At 36.4% G+C, this 14,337-nt stretch overlaps 1 protein-coding gene across 2 annotated transcripts in view; it reads right to left on the bottom strand.

Moving 5' to 3' along the window:
* Positions 1–2,676: 2,676 nt before the first annotated feature.
* LOC107863650 overlaps positions 2,677–14,337 on the bottom strand; it is a 41,834-nt gene continuing 30,173 nt past the window's right edge. For both annotated transcript variants that reach the window (XM_016709678.2, XM_016709677.2), the window contains 4 exons: positions 4,307–4,433; positions 3,798–4,080; positions 3,628–3,682; positions 2,677–3,043 (listed from right to left, as the gene is read on the bottom strand). In XM_016709678.2, coding sequence (XP_016565164.1) covers positions 2,969–3,043; positions 3,628–3,682; positions 3,798–4,080; positions 4,307–4,433 — 540 coding nt within the window. In that variant the 3' untranslated portion in view covers positions 2,677–2,968. The remainder of the gene's footprint in view (positions 3,044–3,627; positions 3,683–3,797; positions 4,081–4,306; positions 4,434–14,337) is intronic.

Raw genomic sequence — 14,337 nt, 5'->3', positions numbered from 1 at the left:
GGAAGAGTCTATTTTCTTTCTCCAATAAAGAATTAGGGTTCTTCAACTTGAGTCCCAATTTCAAAGATTTTTTCAGGATTTTCATATCCATGTATGTGGGATTTCATTAATAGATTTCCGTTCACCCATTGAGTCCCAAAGTTAATTCAATTCCTTGGTTTATTTCTTCCTCAAAGCTTAGGATTCATGAATGTTGTGAATTTTCTGATATTCCATTTCCTTGATCTTATAGAGTTATAAACTCATGTTTTACAAGAATTTTAGTACTATTACATGGGTTCATAAATATTGTGAATTTTCTAATATTCTAGTTCCTTGATCTGATTGAGTTATAAACTTAAGTTTTTACATGAATTTTAGTACTTTTACATGTTCAAAATTATATTGTAAACTCCATGATAGTTGGACTTGAGTTATTAAATTCTTTAAATCCAGTCAGTTTATGAAATTGGCGTAATGGTTGCATTCTTCAGAGATGATGGATTATGAATGCTCGATGACCTAGGATTTCATATATATGTTTCTGAGTATTATATCCTTTAGTTTACATGCTTTGAATGCTCTTAGATAATAGTAGTACTGAGCACTGAGCGGATGCAGGGATGAAGGCTCACTCATCAATTAGGCCGAGACCTTTAGTAGAAGTTCCTAAGTGTCAAAACTACGGTGCCATTATAGGTTCTAAATGGTCATCCGTCAAACTAGGCTTGACACCTTAGTCCCTTTGGACATCAGTTTAGTGGATCCACATCAGTCAATATTTCCACCCTTGGCAAGGTACAGAACACCCTTCCACTAGGGTTACAGATTGAACCCTAGTTAGCTCAAATTGGGGTTTGTTGGTTATTAGTAGCTCCCACAGTCCACAACCAGCAATTCAGATTTAGATACTTGCATGACATTATATTCAGTTAATCAGCATCATATAAATACAAGCCTGTTACTTGATCTTGCATCAGTTTACTATGCTACATGCATCATGTTTCTATATTAGTTATTTCTTATCTTACATACTCAGTACATTCAAAGTGTTGATCACATACTTTCTTTTATATTTTACTATCTCATAATATATGTTTGGACACTCAGCATTTGGATTGCGCTTAGTACGATCTCCTACTACATCAACAATAATATTTTGTTGAGTCCTCATCCTCCGAAGACTATTATCACTTTTGTTTTATTTCATTTTAGTTTCAGACAGTTAGAGTTAGCTGGGGGCTTGTCCCAACAACTCATCTTAGTAGAGACTTTTAGACAGACGATGGAGATTCAGTTTTATGTGATGCTTAATGATTTCTACTTCTATTTTCACATTGATACTTGGTTTTTATTTTTATATATCAATTAGACTTTAGCTTCCGCATGATGTTATTCAATTTTATATAATATTCTTAGCATCATGTTAGACCATAGGTTAGCTTGGGTTCATTTGTGACTTTAAGCATCGTATTACAATTAAAGGTAATCTTGAATCATGACAGCAACATAATAATAAATAAGGCATTTAATGCACAAACATACCAATAACATCAAGTCAATTCCCCACTAATGGATGGTGTTTTTCCAATGAAATTTCACTGAAAATTCAATGTGAAAGGTTCAATTTATTTGGTGTTTTTGGGTGTTATGGGCTACTGATTTTCTTTTTAAATTGGTAGTAGTAAGTGTTGATGTATTGTGTGTATATCGATATAGGGGTGGGAAACACATCTATTAGATCGGCGTCTCTTGAATTTTAGTTGGGACAGGATCAACTAATTGGTTTATTGGGTTGGGCAGTGAATTCAGATTAATTATTTGAGATAAAAAATTTAAAATGAAAAAGAGATAAACATACCCCGAACTATGATAAATGGTACATATATACCCTCTAACATACTTTAAGTACACATATGCCCCTAATGTTAGTGTTACAACATATACGTACCATTTCATTAACGGTAAAACCAGATGTGTACCAAAAGTATGACGAAGAATATATATGTATTATTTATCACAGTTCAAGAATACATTTGCCCCTTTTTGAATTCATAAATGTCCACATAAGGCCCACGAGCAACACATAATAAACACTAATTCCGATAACAATATATCGTGAAACTACACAAACCTAGTTTGTTTCATACACCAAGTCTCATCAAGGGTAAAGTCACTATAAGTAGAGCAATCCCAGCAATATCTCACCATGACTAGGAGAACCGAAAGTAGTTACATGTGCATCTGAAGTCTGAAGCCCTAAAGTAGCATGCTGAACCAAAATAGGAGTCATCCTCTAAAGGAAACCAATACTCGAACCAAACAATCCTTAATCACAGGTATAGTCACAGATGGTGTCTTGCACTGGCCACAACCCCTCTTAACTCACTAGACCTACCACCCCTAGCAACTCTAAAACCTGAAAGAGCAACTCTAACCTGACCACTAGCTGGTCTAGTACCACCGCTATGCTTTGTCATACTTTTGTATGTCTCGACTTCTCTCATTAATTTCCTTTCTAGAACTATTTTGTAGTATTTTTACTTGAGCGGAAGATCTATCAAAACCAACCTGGGGATACTGCCTGCACACACACTACTTTCCAAAAAACCCCCTCATGAAATTATACTAATGTTATTATACAAAGGAAATCGGGAAATTAAACCTATAGAATAGTCTATCAAATTATCCCAAATATGAGACAAAACCAACCACAGTAAATCATGTAACTGATAAACTATTAGTTGAGCTTGCCACTAAGATTATATATGGTTACACTCGAATCATGGCAAAAGAACTCTACTACAAAGTACTTCGTGAATGCTTCCAAATAATCTAATACGACCTAGCTTCCAATTTGCGCAAACGCCATTTCAATTATATGATTAAAGGGCCTCTTTTATTAACCGGTTCGTATAATCTCACGTCCTCACCAATAACCTCGGTAATTCAATAATCATCATCCATAATCACAATATCTGCCCCATTATTAACTTAATTCCAGCTTATCACACAAACATTGATATGCTGCACTGCAGGCCTTGAACTTCTCCGCTGCAACCACCTGTGTCAATTAATCAAAACTTGTTATCTACTATAGCTGGATTACAGAGAAATGACAAAGATAGGTTTGAATACCATAAAGTAATCTGACTTTCATGATCGACATGAGAAAGGCGAGGCAATAATAAGCTCCAAACATAAGCTACAAGTACAATATTGACTTGGAATAGAATGTTTGGTTCCTTTTCTTATTTCTCTCCTGTATGTGTGAATTGATATAGGATACATGAACTTGATAGTGTATGCAAATATCACTATAATCCAAGGGCAAATATATTAACCAGCACTAGGAGCACGGCCAATCATTCAGATGAAACAGCTAACCCTAAGACCTAATGAAGCATGATACAGATCAAGAGACCCAATATATTCTTCCAAGCCAGCCCCTCAAAATGCTGAAGTAAAATAACAACCATAGGTGTGAGCTCATGCAGCTAACAATAGATTTTAACATATTTCGTGAATGAAGCATGGAGTAGTATGTGCTGTATGAGCGTTAGGAAAAAGTCGAGAGGAGTATGATGAATGCAGGTGGAAAAGGGAAAACATCAAACCAAAAATGTCACAGTAAGGAAATAGATATACCTTAGATGTGTCTTGGTGGCGATCAGGATGCCACTTCAGTGCGCATAGACGATATCTGCAAATGTAAAGCATGTGTAATCAGTGATATAGACATTTACTTTTGCCAATAAGTATATCAAAACACACCAGAAAGTAATTTTTTTCTAGTAAGCAATTCATTAAACACCTACGCATTTTTAACATCTTCCAGATTCAAAGGGCCAAATGCATTCAATCCAAGAGTCAAACGCTCTGAACTCAAATCTGACTCTGAATTGTCGGAGTTTGTTGACTCATCATAGTCCGAGTACTGATGCCTCCAATTCCACCGATGGCTGTTAAAGTTGCTTGATGAGTTCCTCCATTGTGGTTCTTCATTGATAAATGACCAGTAGTAGTATCTGTTTCCCCCAAATGCGGAACGAAAAATGGTCTCTATCTCAATATCATCATCCTCAAAGAATTGGAACCCTCCTGAAAGAAGAGTTGACGAAAATCAGCTATTGCTCAATACTCAAAAGGCACTGGCTGATAGCTAAATGTCCTGTTTTGTCAAACGACACAGACAGAGAAAGAAAAGCAGTCTCTTCACATGACACTTTCGGCGCTAAAAATGGTTGTATTTTACAAGATCGAATTCCAAAAAGGTGAAGTTCTCCAGAAACTCTATACTACATTCCATTACAAAAGGTGCAGTTACTCTGTTGATGTTGTCCCTTGTTCCTTGATCTCCCTCCTTTGTGCTCACTGGCCCTGAAATCTCCTCTAAACCATGAACTGTCTCGGATTGAAGATGGATCATGTTCATCAGAGTCATGCTGCCAGCTCTGAAATGCTGAAAAACAACGTTATAGTGGAATAGTTTCTTTAAAGCTAAGAACTAAATAGAATTGGACTACACTGTAGGCTTCAAAGTCCAGAATTTATATTAAGTTATTGTGTTTGAGAACATGATAAGCCAAAGAGTGGCAACATAATTCTAAGTAAAAATCCCTAAAAAGTGATAGTCCAGTGATTCAGGGTTCGAAAACTGAATGCAATGGAAGCAGCTACTGCCAAAAATTTCCAAGCTCTTAAATCAAAGTTCTATATCTAGAAAGAGAATAATGTCGCCAGTAACACAAGAAGAAAGTGTTACTGGAAAAGAGGAAACTCCATTACAAAAAGTACAACATTTATTTTACTTTTAGCAATAACAATGAATGGAAATCATTAAACATAACATTTCAATTCCATATCAAGCAAATTGCAGAATGGGTCCTCAAAGGTCGTCTTGCACTTTACATGTTCAAATAAAAGATCTCGGCGTTAATGATATACCTATTACCCAAGGAACAGCACAACAGTCTTACCCAACTATCAAACAAGCCTCAATGCCTTTAGCGAACATCAAGTCATGCAAAATAAGTGAGAAGATAAGATGGTAACGTTTTCCATTTTCTGCTTACGCATTCGATGAGTTCTTATATTATCCCAGTGTTTTCCAACTGGGAGGTTCATAAAAAGACACAACTGATCCCCTTTTCATCTTTCCACTGCCAGTTCCAGAAGAATAATGAGAGAATTTTTTGGAAGCATCCACAATTTCTAGAATTATACTGGGGTTTTTTTTTTTAGGAGGTACATTTGTGGATATTGACAAGGACGGTACACAGGTTGTATTGAAAACCATATTTATGACATATCAAAATACAGAACTGAATCAAAATCCTACAAGAGCATAGGATGTCAATGATTGACTCAGTATCCTCCAAGTACATCTGTTAACACCAAAAACAAAACCATTTGATGCAGTTTAACTTGATCTTCTGTAGATCACAGTTTTTGCCCTCAAACATCTAGAATTATACTGGGTTTGTTGTTGTTGTATCCATGATTCTAGAATTCACCATGAAGCTGCACATTCACCAATTTCTCCTCATGAGCTTTAAGTGATCTTCCAGTTTAGGATTCATGTTGCCACTTATATGATCAGCAAGAAAAACCTTTGTCCGGGCTTTCCCAAGCTAGATATCAACAAAAAGAAAATTCAATTATAATCAAACTTCAGACCAATGAGGATTTCAAGGTCATCTACACTTCCTTATTTCATTCCCGCAGGGCATTCAAAAGATTTGATATAAAGAGTGCACATGCAAAACACGTTGAACTGATAAATCACGAGTTGAGCCACAGTTCAAACAGCAGGTATTAACCCTTCAAATACAACGCCGCCCATATCCAGCATTTAATACCTTCCTAGTCATCAACTTCTTCAATAATTCTAAATTCTAATGATCAAACAGGAACATTGATAACACATGGTCTCCCGTTTGTTAAGATTTCAATCTTTTAATGGAAAGGGTCAAAATGCCATTAATTGAACAAAAATACCCTCGTAATAGTTTGGTCCAAAAATGCTCTACCGCTAATAGTTTGGTCCAAAAATGCTTCTATAGTTACTTTTGGGTCAAAATGTCTATTTTCTAATAAAAAACATTGTTACTTTTCTTTTTAAACACATCTTTTTTCTGAATAAAAATAGTGCAACTCATCATTGACTTTCAAATAAATAAGATAATAGTAACCTGTCATTAATTTTCATTTAGATAGCAATATAATTCTTTTTCATAATAAAATAGGAAATATTTCTGTTTCTTTTTATTGAGAAGAATAAGCATTTGCTAATATAATTTTTAATTTTAAAGTTAAGATACAACCACCGTAATGTCATTGTGAAGAAATATAATAGAAGAATATAATTGAATTGTTGTATCTACACTATTACACTGAGACCCTATTTATAGACACTACACTATTCATTTTACAATTAAGAGACTACTACACTATAATCTTTTTCTAACTATGACACTACATTACAATCCTTTTTCAACTAGGACACTACATTACATGCCTTTTCCAAGAAGGATTCTATTTAATATTCCTGTTTCAACTCTAATTCTAACACTCCCCCTCAAACTGGTGCATACAAGTCACATATACACATGTACCGAGTTTGTTATAGATATAATTAATACGAGGACTGGTAAGGGACTTCGTGAAGATATCTGCAAGTTGATCCCTTAACTTCACAAATTTTGTAACAATATCTCCTAAGAGTATTTTTTTCTCTGACAAAGTGATAATCAATCTCAGTGTGCTAAGTCCTCTCATGAAACACTGGATTTAATGGGATATGAAGGTCGCTAGATTATCACACACAAGTTCCATACGACTGATTTTCTCCAAATTTTAGTTCTCTCAACAACTGTTTGATCCAAACTAGCTCACAAGTTGCTACTGTCATTGCTCGATATTCTACTTCTGCACTAGATTGAGAAACCACACTCTGTTTCTAATTCTTTCAGGACCCAAATTACCACCTAGTAAAACACAATATCCGAATATAGAATGTCTATCACAAGGTGATATTGCCTAATCAGCATCTACGTATCCAACAATCTGCTCATGACCTTGATCCTCGAAGAATAGTCCTTTACCTGGGGTTGACTTTATATATTACAGAATGCAAACAACTGAATCCCAAGGAGAATCCATAAACTGACTTACAATACTTACAGGATAGGAAATGTCAGGTTTGGTCACACTGAGATAATTCAACCAACCAACCATATGCCCATATCATCCAGGATCACTAAGTGGCTCCCCTTGTCATGGTAGGAGTTTGGTATTTGGATCCATAGGAGTGTCAATGAGTCTACATCCAACATTTATGTCTCCTCAAGAATGTATAAGGCATCTTACCTTGAGAAATAACAATACCTGATCTAGACTGAGCAACCTCAATACCTAGAAAATACTTTAGTCCGCCAAGGCCTTTAGTCTGAGAATATTGAAAGAAATGTTGCTTCAAATTACTGATACCATCTTGATCATTGTTGATAATGACAATATCATCAACTTAAACCATAAATACATATACTTGGAGGAAAACATCAATAAACCACAAGTAATCTACTTCACTATGAATTATGCCAAACTCCTGAACTACTGTATTGTACTGAAGTTTCCAAACCAGGCTCGAGGAGACTATTTTAGACCAGAAAGTGACCGGTGCAATCTACACACAACCAGACTCCCCCGAGCAACAAAACCAGGTGGTCGCTCCATATAAACTTCCTCCTGAAGGTCACTATGGACAAAAGCATTCTTAATATCCAACTGATAAGGAGGCCAATGTCGAACAGCAGCGATGGATAAAAAAAGACGAACAAATTATTAGCCATGGGAGAGAAAGTATCACCATAATCAAGCCCAAATATCTAAGTATATCCTTTGGCAACAAGGCAAGCCTTAAGCCAACCAATTTGGTCGTCTGGACAAACTTTCACTACATAACAAAACAACAACCAACAGTCGATTTACCTAAAGGGAAAGGAACGAGCTCCCAAGTACCACTTGCATGTAAAGCAGATATCTTGTCAATCATAACTTGTTGCCATCCTTAATGAGAAAGTGCTTCTTTTGTACACTTAGGGATGGAGACAGAGGACAAGGGGTCCCTGATTTTTTTTTTTTTAAAAAAAAAGGCATAATGGGGTAATGATAGACAATGATAACTTAAAAAGGGGTATAACGAGTGGACCGTATACCTTTTCGAAGTGCAATCAATAGATTAGGAGGAGACAAGTCTGTAGTAGGTGCAGGGTCTGGTGCAGGACGGGAATCATATGAGCATATCTTGTACATGGACGATGATGATAAGTTAGGAGTAGTGGTACTATAGATAGAGTTGTAGAAGGTATTGTAGATTCCTCAAAAGTCGATGCAGGTAAGACTGGTGGCACTATGGATAGAGATGTAGAAGTAACAGTAGGATCCTCAAAAGTCGATATGGGTATGACCGCAGATATGTGAAGATGATCAGGATCAAAAGAAGATGTAAAGTAAGGTCGAGACTCAAAGAATATGACATCAGTTGACATAAGTAATGACAAAGATCGAGTGAGTAGCAACGATATCCCTTTGCACTCAAGAATAACCAAGAAACGCACATTTGTGAGCAAGAAGGGTTAATTTATCTTTCTTTGGGGTAAAGTTATAAACAAAACACGTACTCGCAAAGACACAGAGGAAAGCGAGTATAGAGGTGAATAAGGAAACAATACTAAATAAGAAATTTGATTTGAATGGAAGATAAAGGCATCCAATTAATCAAATAGCAAGATAAGATAATTGCATCACTCCAAAAATATGGCAGAACATGGGATTGAATGAGAAAAGTGTGAGTAGTCTCGATGAGGTGCCTATTCTTTCTCTTTGCTACTCAATTCTGTTGGGGGGTGTACAGACAACAAGACTAATGACTAATTCCTTGATGAATTATAAATTGTTGAAATTGGGAGGACATATATTCTAAGGCACTATCACTACGAAAGATACGAATAATTGATTTTGTATTTCAACACAATAGCTCTTGAATATAGGAAACAATTTAGAGAGATCTTTCATTAAGAAAATCCAAGTATATCCTAAATAATCATCAATGAAGCTACCAAAATAATGAAACCCTAACTCTGAACCAACTCTACTAGGACGCCAAATATCAGAGTAAACTAAGAAAAAGATGACTCGGCACGACTCACAGCACTACGTTAAAAGTAGTTTGAGCGTGTTTCCCAAGTTTACACGACTCACAATCTAATGAGGAAAGACTGGAAAAACTAGGCACTATTTTTGGAGCTTGAACAAACTAGAATGTCCCAAACGTTTGTGAATTACGTACGCAAGATCTGTAACTGAACATGCTATGGAGGAACTTGGAAAGGTATGGTAGTAGATGCCTTGTGATTTATATCCCACACCAATTGTTTGTGCCGTACTATAGCCATGAATGACAAAGGAGTCGTCAAGAAATAGTATCCCATAATTTAGGGCATGAGTCAAACAACTGACTGATACAAAATTAAAAGGACAACTAGGTAGATAAGGAACATAATTTAAAGTGACAGAGAATAGGGGATTAGCTTGTCCAACTCTTTTTGTTTTGGTTTGGTTACCATTGACTAAAGTGACAGGTGAAAGAGATTGTGAATAAACAATATTTGACATAAGTGATTTATCACCAGAAATATGATCAAAAGCATCAGAGTACACAACCCATGATCCAAAGGTAGAAGACAATGCAGTTGAGGGTATTAGTAGAGATATCTGCTTACGAGCAACTAAAGATATTCATTGTATTTTTCTTCAAAAAGTAAACCCATTGATTACCTGTGGTGTTAGACCGAGCAACATAAGTATTTTTAGGTGGTCAACCATGCAAAGAATAACATATTTCACGAGTGTCTTAAGCCTATTATAATAACTACATTTACTCGAGAGTAACATACGTAACGACTAGGTCCAAGCCTATTAAAATAACTACACCTAGATCGAGATCTTCCAAAACAACCTCCCCTCGTTGGTTCTTCATGGATTGTTGACCGTGACGCTTGATTATCTAATCTCCTCAATAAGGGTTCCGACTTAATCATAGGACTAAATCGAAATCAATGATGAACATTTGCAGAAATTATACTAAACCGCTGAAAAATTAGGTTTGACTGCTGAGAAGTGGTCAAAATCTGAGAAAAACTTGACATGGGTAGGGTCGAAATAAGGACATGACCCTACTGAAAAAAATTGTTGGAAAAGCAGCCGAATTTCTCATAGCACTAACGAAAATAAACGATGACGCAAATCAGCCGTGACAGTCACCGAAAATTGATGCATGGCAACCTGGCTGATTAAGTTTCTCACCAACGCTCTGATACCATGTGAAGAAATATAAGAGAGGAATGTTATTGAATTGTTGTATCTACAGCTTTACATTGAACCTTATTTATGGATACTAAACTAAGCCTTTTCCAAGTAGGATTCTATTTACTATTCATGTTTATACTCTAATTCTAATAGTCATAAGACGCAAAAATTTCTTACATTGTTTCAAATCACAAAATATCTTTAACATATCATTGATGAAGTTATAGTTAATCCCTTTTCCAATTTACCTTTCAAATCCAGGAATATACTAGCAAATGTTTATCCTACTTCAATGTCACTTTGGCGGGAGTGACTAGGGTGGAAGACAAGATGTGAGAAGCAAGGTTGAGATGGTTCAGACATGTATTGAGGGGGTGTACGGATGCCCCAGTGCATAGGTATGAGAGGTTCGTTATGGATAGATTCAGGAGAGATAAAGGTAGACCGGAGAAATATTGTAGAGAGGTGATTAGCCATGACATGGAGCAGTTACAGCTTACCGAGGCATGACACTAGATAGAAAGGAGTGGAGACAGAAATCAGGGTAATCTAGTAGGAAGGAATGTGTATATGATAGTAGGTAGGAGTGCTTGATTTTGTTGTTCGTACTAGCAGTCGTAGTGCTACACTTGTAGTTTCTTGTTCTTGGCCTTTTGGTGCTGTTTGTTGTTTTGGGCAGATCGATTGTAGAATTATTTTGTTGTTTTATTACTACTTAATGTTTCTTGTCCTTATACTACGTCTTTTTCTAAACTTTTTTTTGTCTTGAGCCAGGGGTCTATTAGAAACAGCCGGTCTACCTCACCTCCGAAGTGGTGGTGCATACTGTGTACACTCTACCCTCTCAGAACCCACTTTGTGGGAATACACTGGGTAGGTTTGATACGAACCAAATGGCCATCTTAGCTTTCGATGACACCATTGGAGGCCAACACATAAAGACTCATGCTTGGGGGCTGCCTAACCGTGAGAACAAGTGTTGAAGTATGAAGAAGAGCTTCATTACACTCTAAGGCCACCCCTCATTAAGGGCCTTTTTGTCATTGCTTCGGCGCATAAGAGGTGTCTATGGAGTGTAGTACTTCACTAAGGGTCTTTTGGTCATTTGATTATGTAATAGTTTAGCGTATGACTTTAAATAGCTCTTCTTAGGTTCATTTTCAGCAACTTTGATGATATTTTGAGAGAATACTCTTATGAGTGTTTTGCAAGTATGGCATCACTTGTCACAAACGTGGAATTGTTTGTGTTGGTTACTTGTTTAGAAACGTGGGTTGCTTGGGGATTCCAATTCCCTTGAGGTTCACGTAAGAGTTTGGTGTTTGTTTCTACGAAACTTGGGGGTCTTAGGGTTTGATACACCCTTAGGTTCTTATTTCTTTGTGGATTCTTATGTCAAGTTAACTATCTTTCCTTTATTGTATGTTTTGAGTTTGATTCTTATTATTGTGTTCTCGATTTTATCTTAGTGTTCTCTTCTCATTTTCGGTTTTCTTAGTTAATCTTGTATCACTAGGTATCAGAGTCAAGCTTGATTTCATTCCTACGAGATCAATCTTGGGCTTGTTATCTTGAAAATCACCAAAAAAGTGTCTAAAATCGAAAATCTCAAAAAAAGAATTGTCCTGTTTTTGTACCTTGGCCAAAATTTAAGACTTAGATCTAGGTGATTTTTGTGTGTTTTGTTTGTTTCTAGTGTTTGATCCTTCTTCCCCAACACTAATAGAGTCTAGATCTGAATTTTGAGCCATTTTCGGGTTGTTTTGAGTTATTCACCATTGTTGAGCTTGAAGGTTAAAGAAACTTGAAAGGTGGAACTCGAAATTTGTTGAGGTTTGTGGCTTGAAAATGTGTTGGTTGTGATTAGGAGATCAACATGTGCAAAAAGAAACAAAAATCATCAAATTCGGAGTTCATTTGGCTTGGGTTCAATCTTTGAATGTTCTTGGTGTTCTTCATGTTCATCATGTATTATTGAACAAGAACAATTCAAAGGGGTTGTTTGATCTAAAAGAGTGGAGAAAAGAGTGTGGTCCATTGTTCGTCTTGAAAGACATAATTCCAAGACATCAAAAAAAAAAAAAGAGACAAAGGGCTTTCAAAAAGGCAGACCACCAAAAGGGAGAAAGGGCGTATCCCAAGACATACAAAAGAGGAAAGAAGTCAAAAGGCTTTCAAAAAGGTGTCTTACCAAAAAGATGCAAAGGAAAGTCAAAGTCTTTTGAATTTGAAAAAGGCTCCAAGTCTTGTTGTCTCTCCCTCCCAAAGCCGATTTCCACTCTTCCAAATTGAAGATTGATTAATTCAAATAGGAGACAAGAAAACTTCTCAAAACTTCAACAACTTTCCACGTCCAATAGGAGGCTGCCACATCATCAATCCTCAAATTTACCTTAGACTCAAATTTTAGATTCTAATTTTCTTTTCCTTATTTCTTTAGTTTCATTTTTTGATTCTAATACTAATTAGCAACTAGTAATCATCTACTAGGTTGTGGATTAGCTTTTGAATCCGTTTTCTTCGTGTTTGCGTTCTTTGTGTGCTTTTATCGTTTTTGATTCGTTGTAGTTTCTTGATTCAAGTCCATACGTAGCTTTGTTTAATTGAGTCTTCAAACAAGAATCCACTCCGACCTCAAGCCACAATTGATACCAAGTAATCTCTCATTGGAGTACAAACGATATACCAACACTTGCGATGCCAATTGAGTGACATTAAAGGTGTGAGCTTGAGAGCTTGTGAGGTTGTTTTTGATACGGATCAAAGAGGCATCTTAGCTCTCGAGGACATGATTGGAAGTCAATACGTAAAGACTCGAGCTAGGGTGGCTGCCCAACCAAGAGAACAAGCTTTGAAGTGTAGAGAAAAAGTCCCAACACTCCAAAGCCATCCATATGTACACTTCAAGGCCGCCCCTTTGTATCGGCTCATTAAGGGCCTTTTGGTCATTTTGTGTAATAAGCTTAACCTAGACTATAAATAGAACATATTAGGTCTTTAGTCCACAACTTTGATGAATATTGTGAGAATACTCTTTGAGTGTTTATGCAAGTGTGGATATCACTTATGTTGGTACTAGTTTAGAAACGGTGGTTGCTTGGGAATTTCGGTTCCCTTGAGGTCTCCGTAAGAGCTTGGTGTTACTTGTGTGAATCTTTGGGTCATTATGTTTGATACACACTTAGGTTCTTGCTGTTTATACATTTGTATGTCAAGTTACCTATCTATCTATCCATTTTATTGTTGTTAGTGCTCACTCTCGTCTTTTGTGTGTGTGAACCCGAGAGCTTGTTGTGTAGTTGTAATCTATTTGCTAGTTTGTTGGTTGGCTTAAATAAGTGTTGAAAACCTTGATATCTTGTAGTTCTTGTTCTTGTAGTATTGTTGTGGAAGCCGAGACAAGGTCTCATTTAGTCCTCGGGTTTACCTTGTTGTTTGTGGACTGTTTTTATGTCATTTTAGTGCCTCTGTAGCTTGGTTGGTATCATTTGGTATCAGAGCATGGCTGATTTGTTCCCACAAGATCAATCTTGGGCTTGCTTGCTTGAAAAATCAAAAAAAAAAAAAGTAGTGTTCTTGAGTTTGTGTTCTTGGCCGAAAGTTGAGTCTAGATCTAGGTGTTCTTTTGTTTGTTTTGTTGTTTCTAGCGTTAATTTTCTTCTTCACTAATACTCTTGAGTCTAGATCTAAAGTTTGAGCTTATGTTGTTGAAGTTCTTGTTGTGGATCTAAGCCTTGGCCGGTTGTGTTGTTATTGTTGTGGTCTTGGTCGTTTGTTGGTGGTTTTGTTGTTGGCTTTGTTGTTGTGGAGTTGGCTTGGCTGTGTGGTTGTTATTGTTGTTCTTGGTGATTGTTGATATTATTCTTGATGTTCTTCACAACCTTCATACCTTGTTTAAAAAAAAAGTGAATGTTAAATCTCAAAAGGTGAAGGGAAAAGAGTGAAGTACTTGTTAGTCTTGAAAGACGAACAATCACTCAAGGCTTG

The sequence above is a fragment of the Capsicum annuum genome, chromosome 3 (genome assembly GCF_002878395.1).
Source record: "Capsicum annuum cultivar UCD-10X-F1 chromosome 3, UCD10Xv1.1, whole genome shotgun sequence".
Taxonomy (NCBI): Eukaryota; Viridiplantae; Streptophyta; class Magnoliopsida; order Solanales; family Solanaceae; genus Capsicum; species Capsicum annuum.
This window is presented reverse-complemented; position numbering and strand designations above follow the sequence as displayed.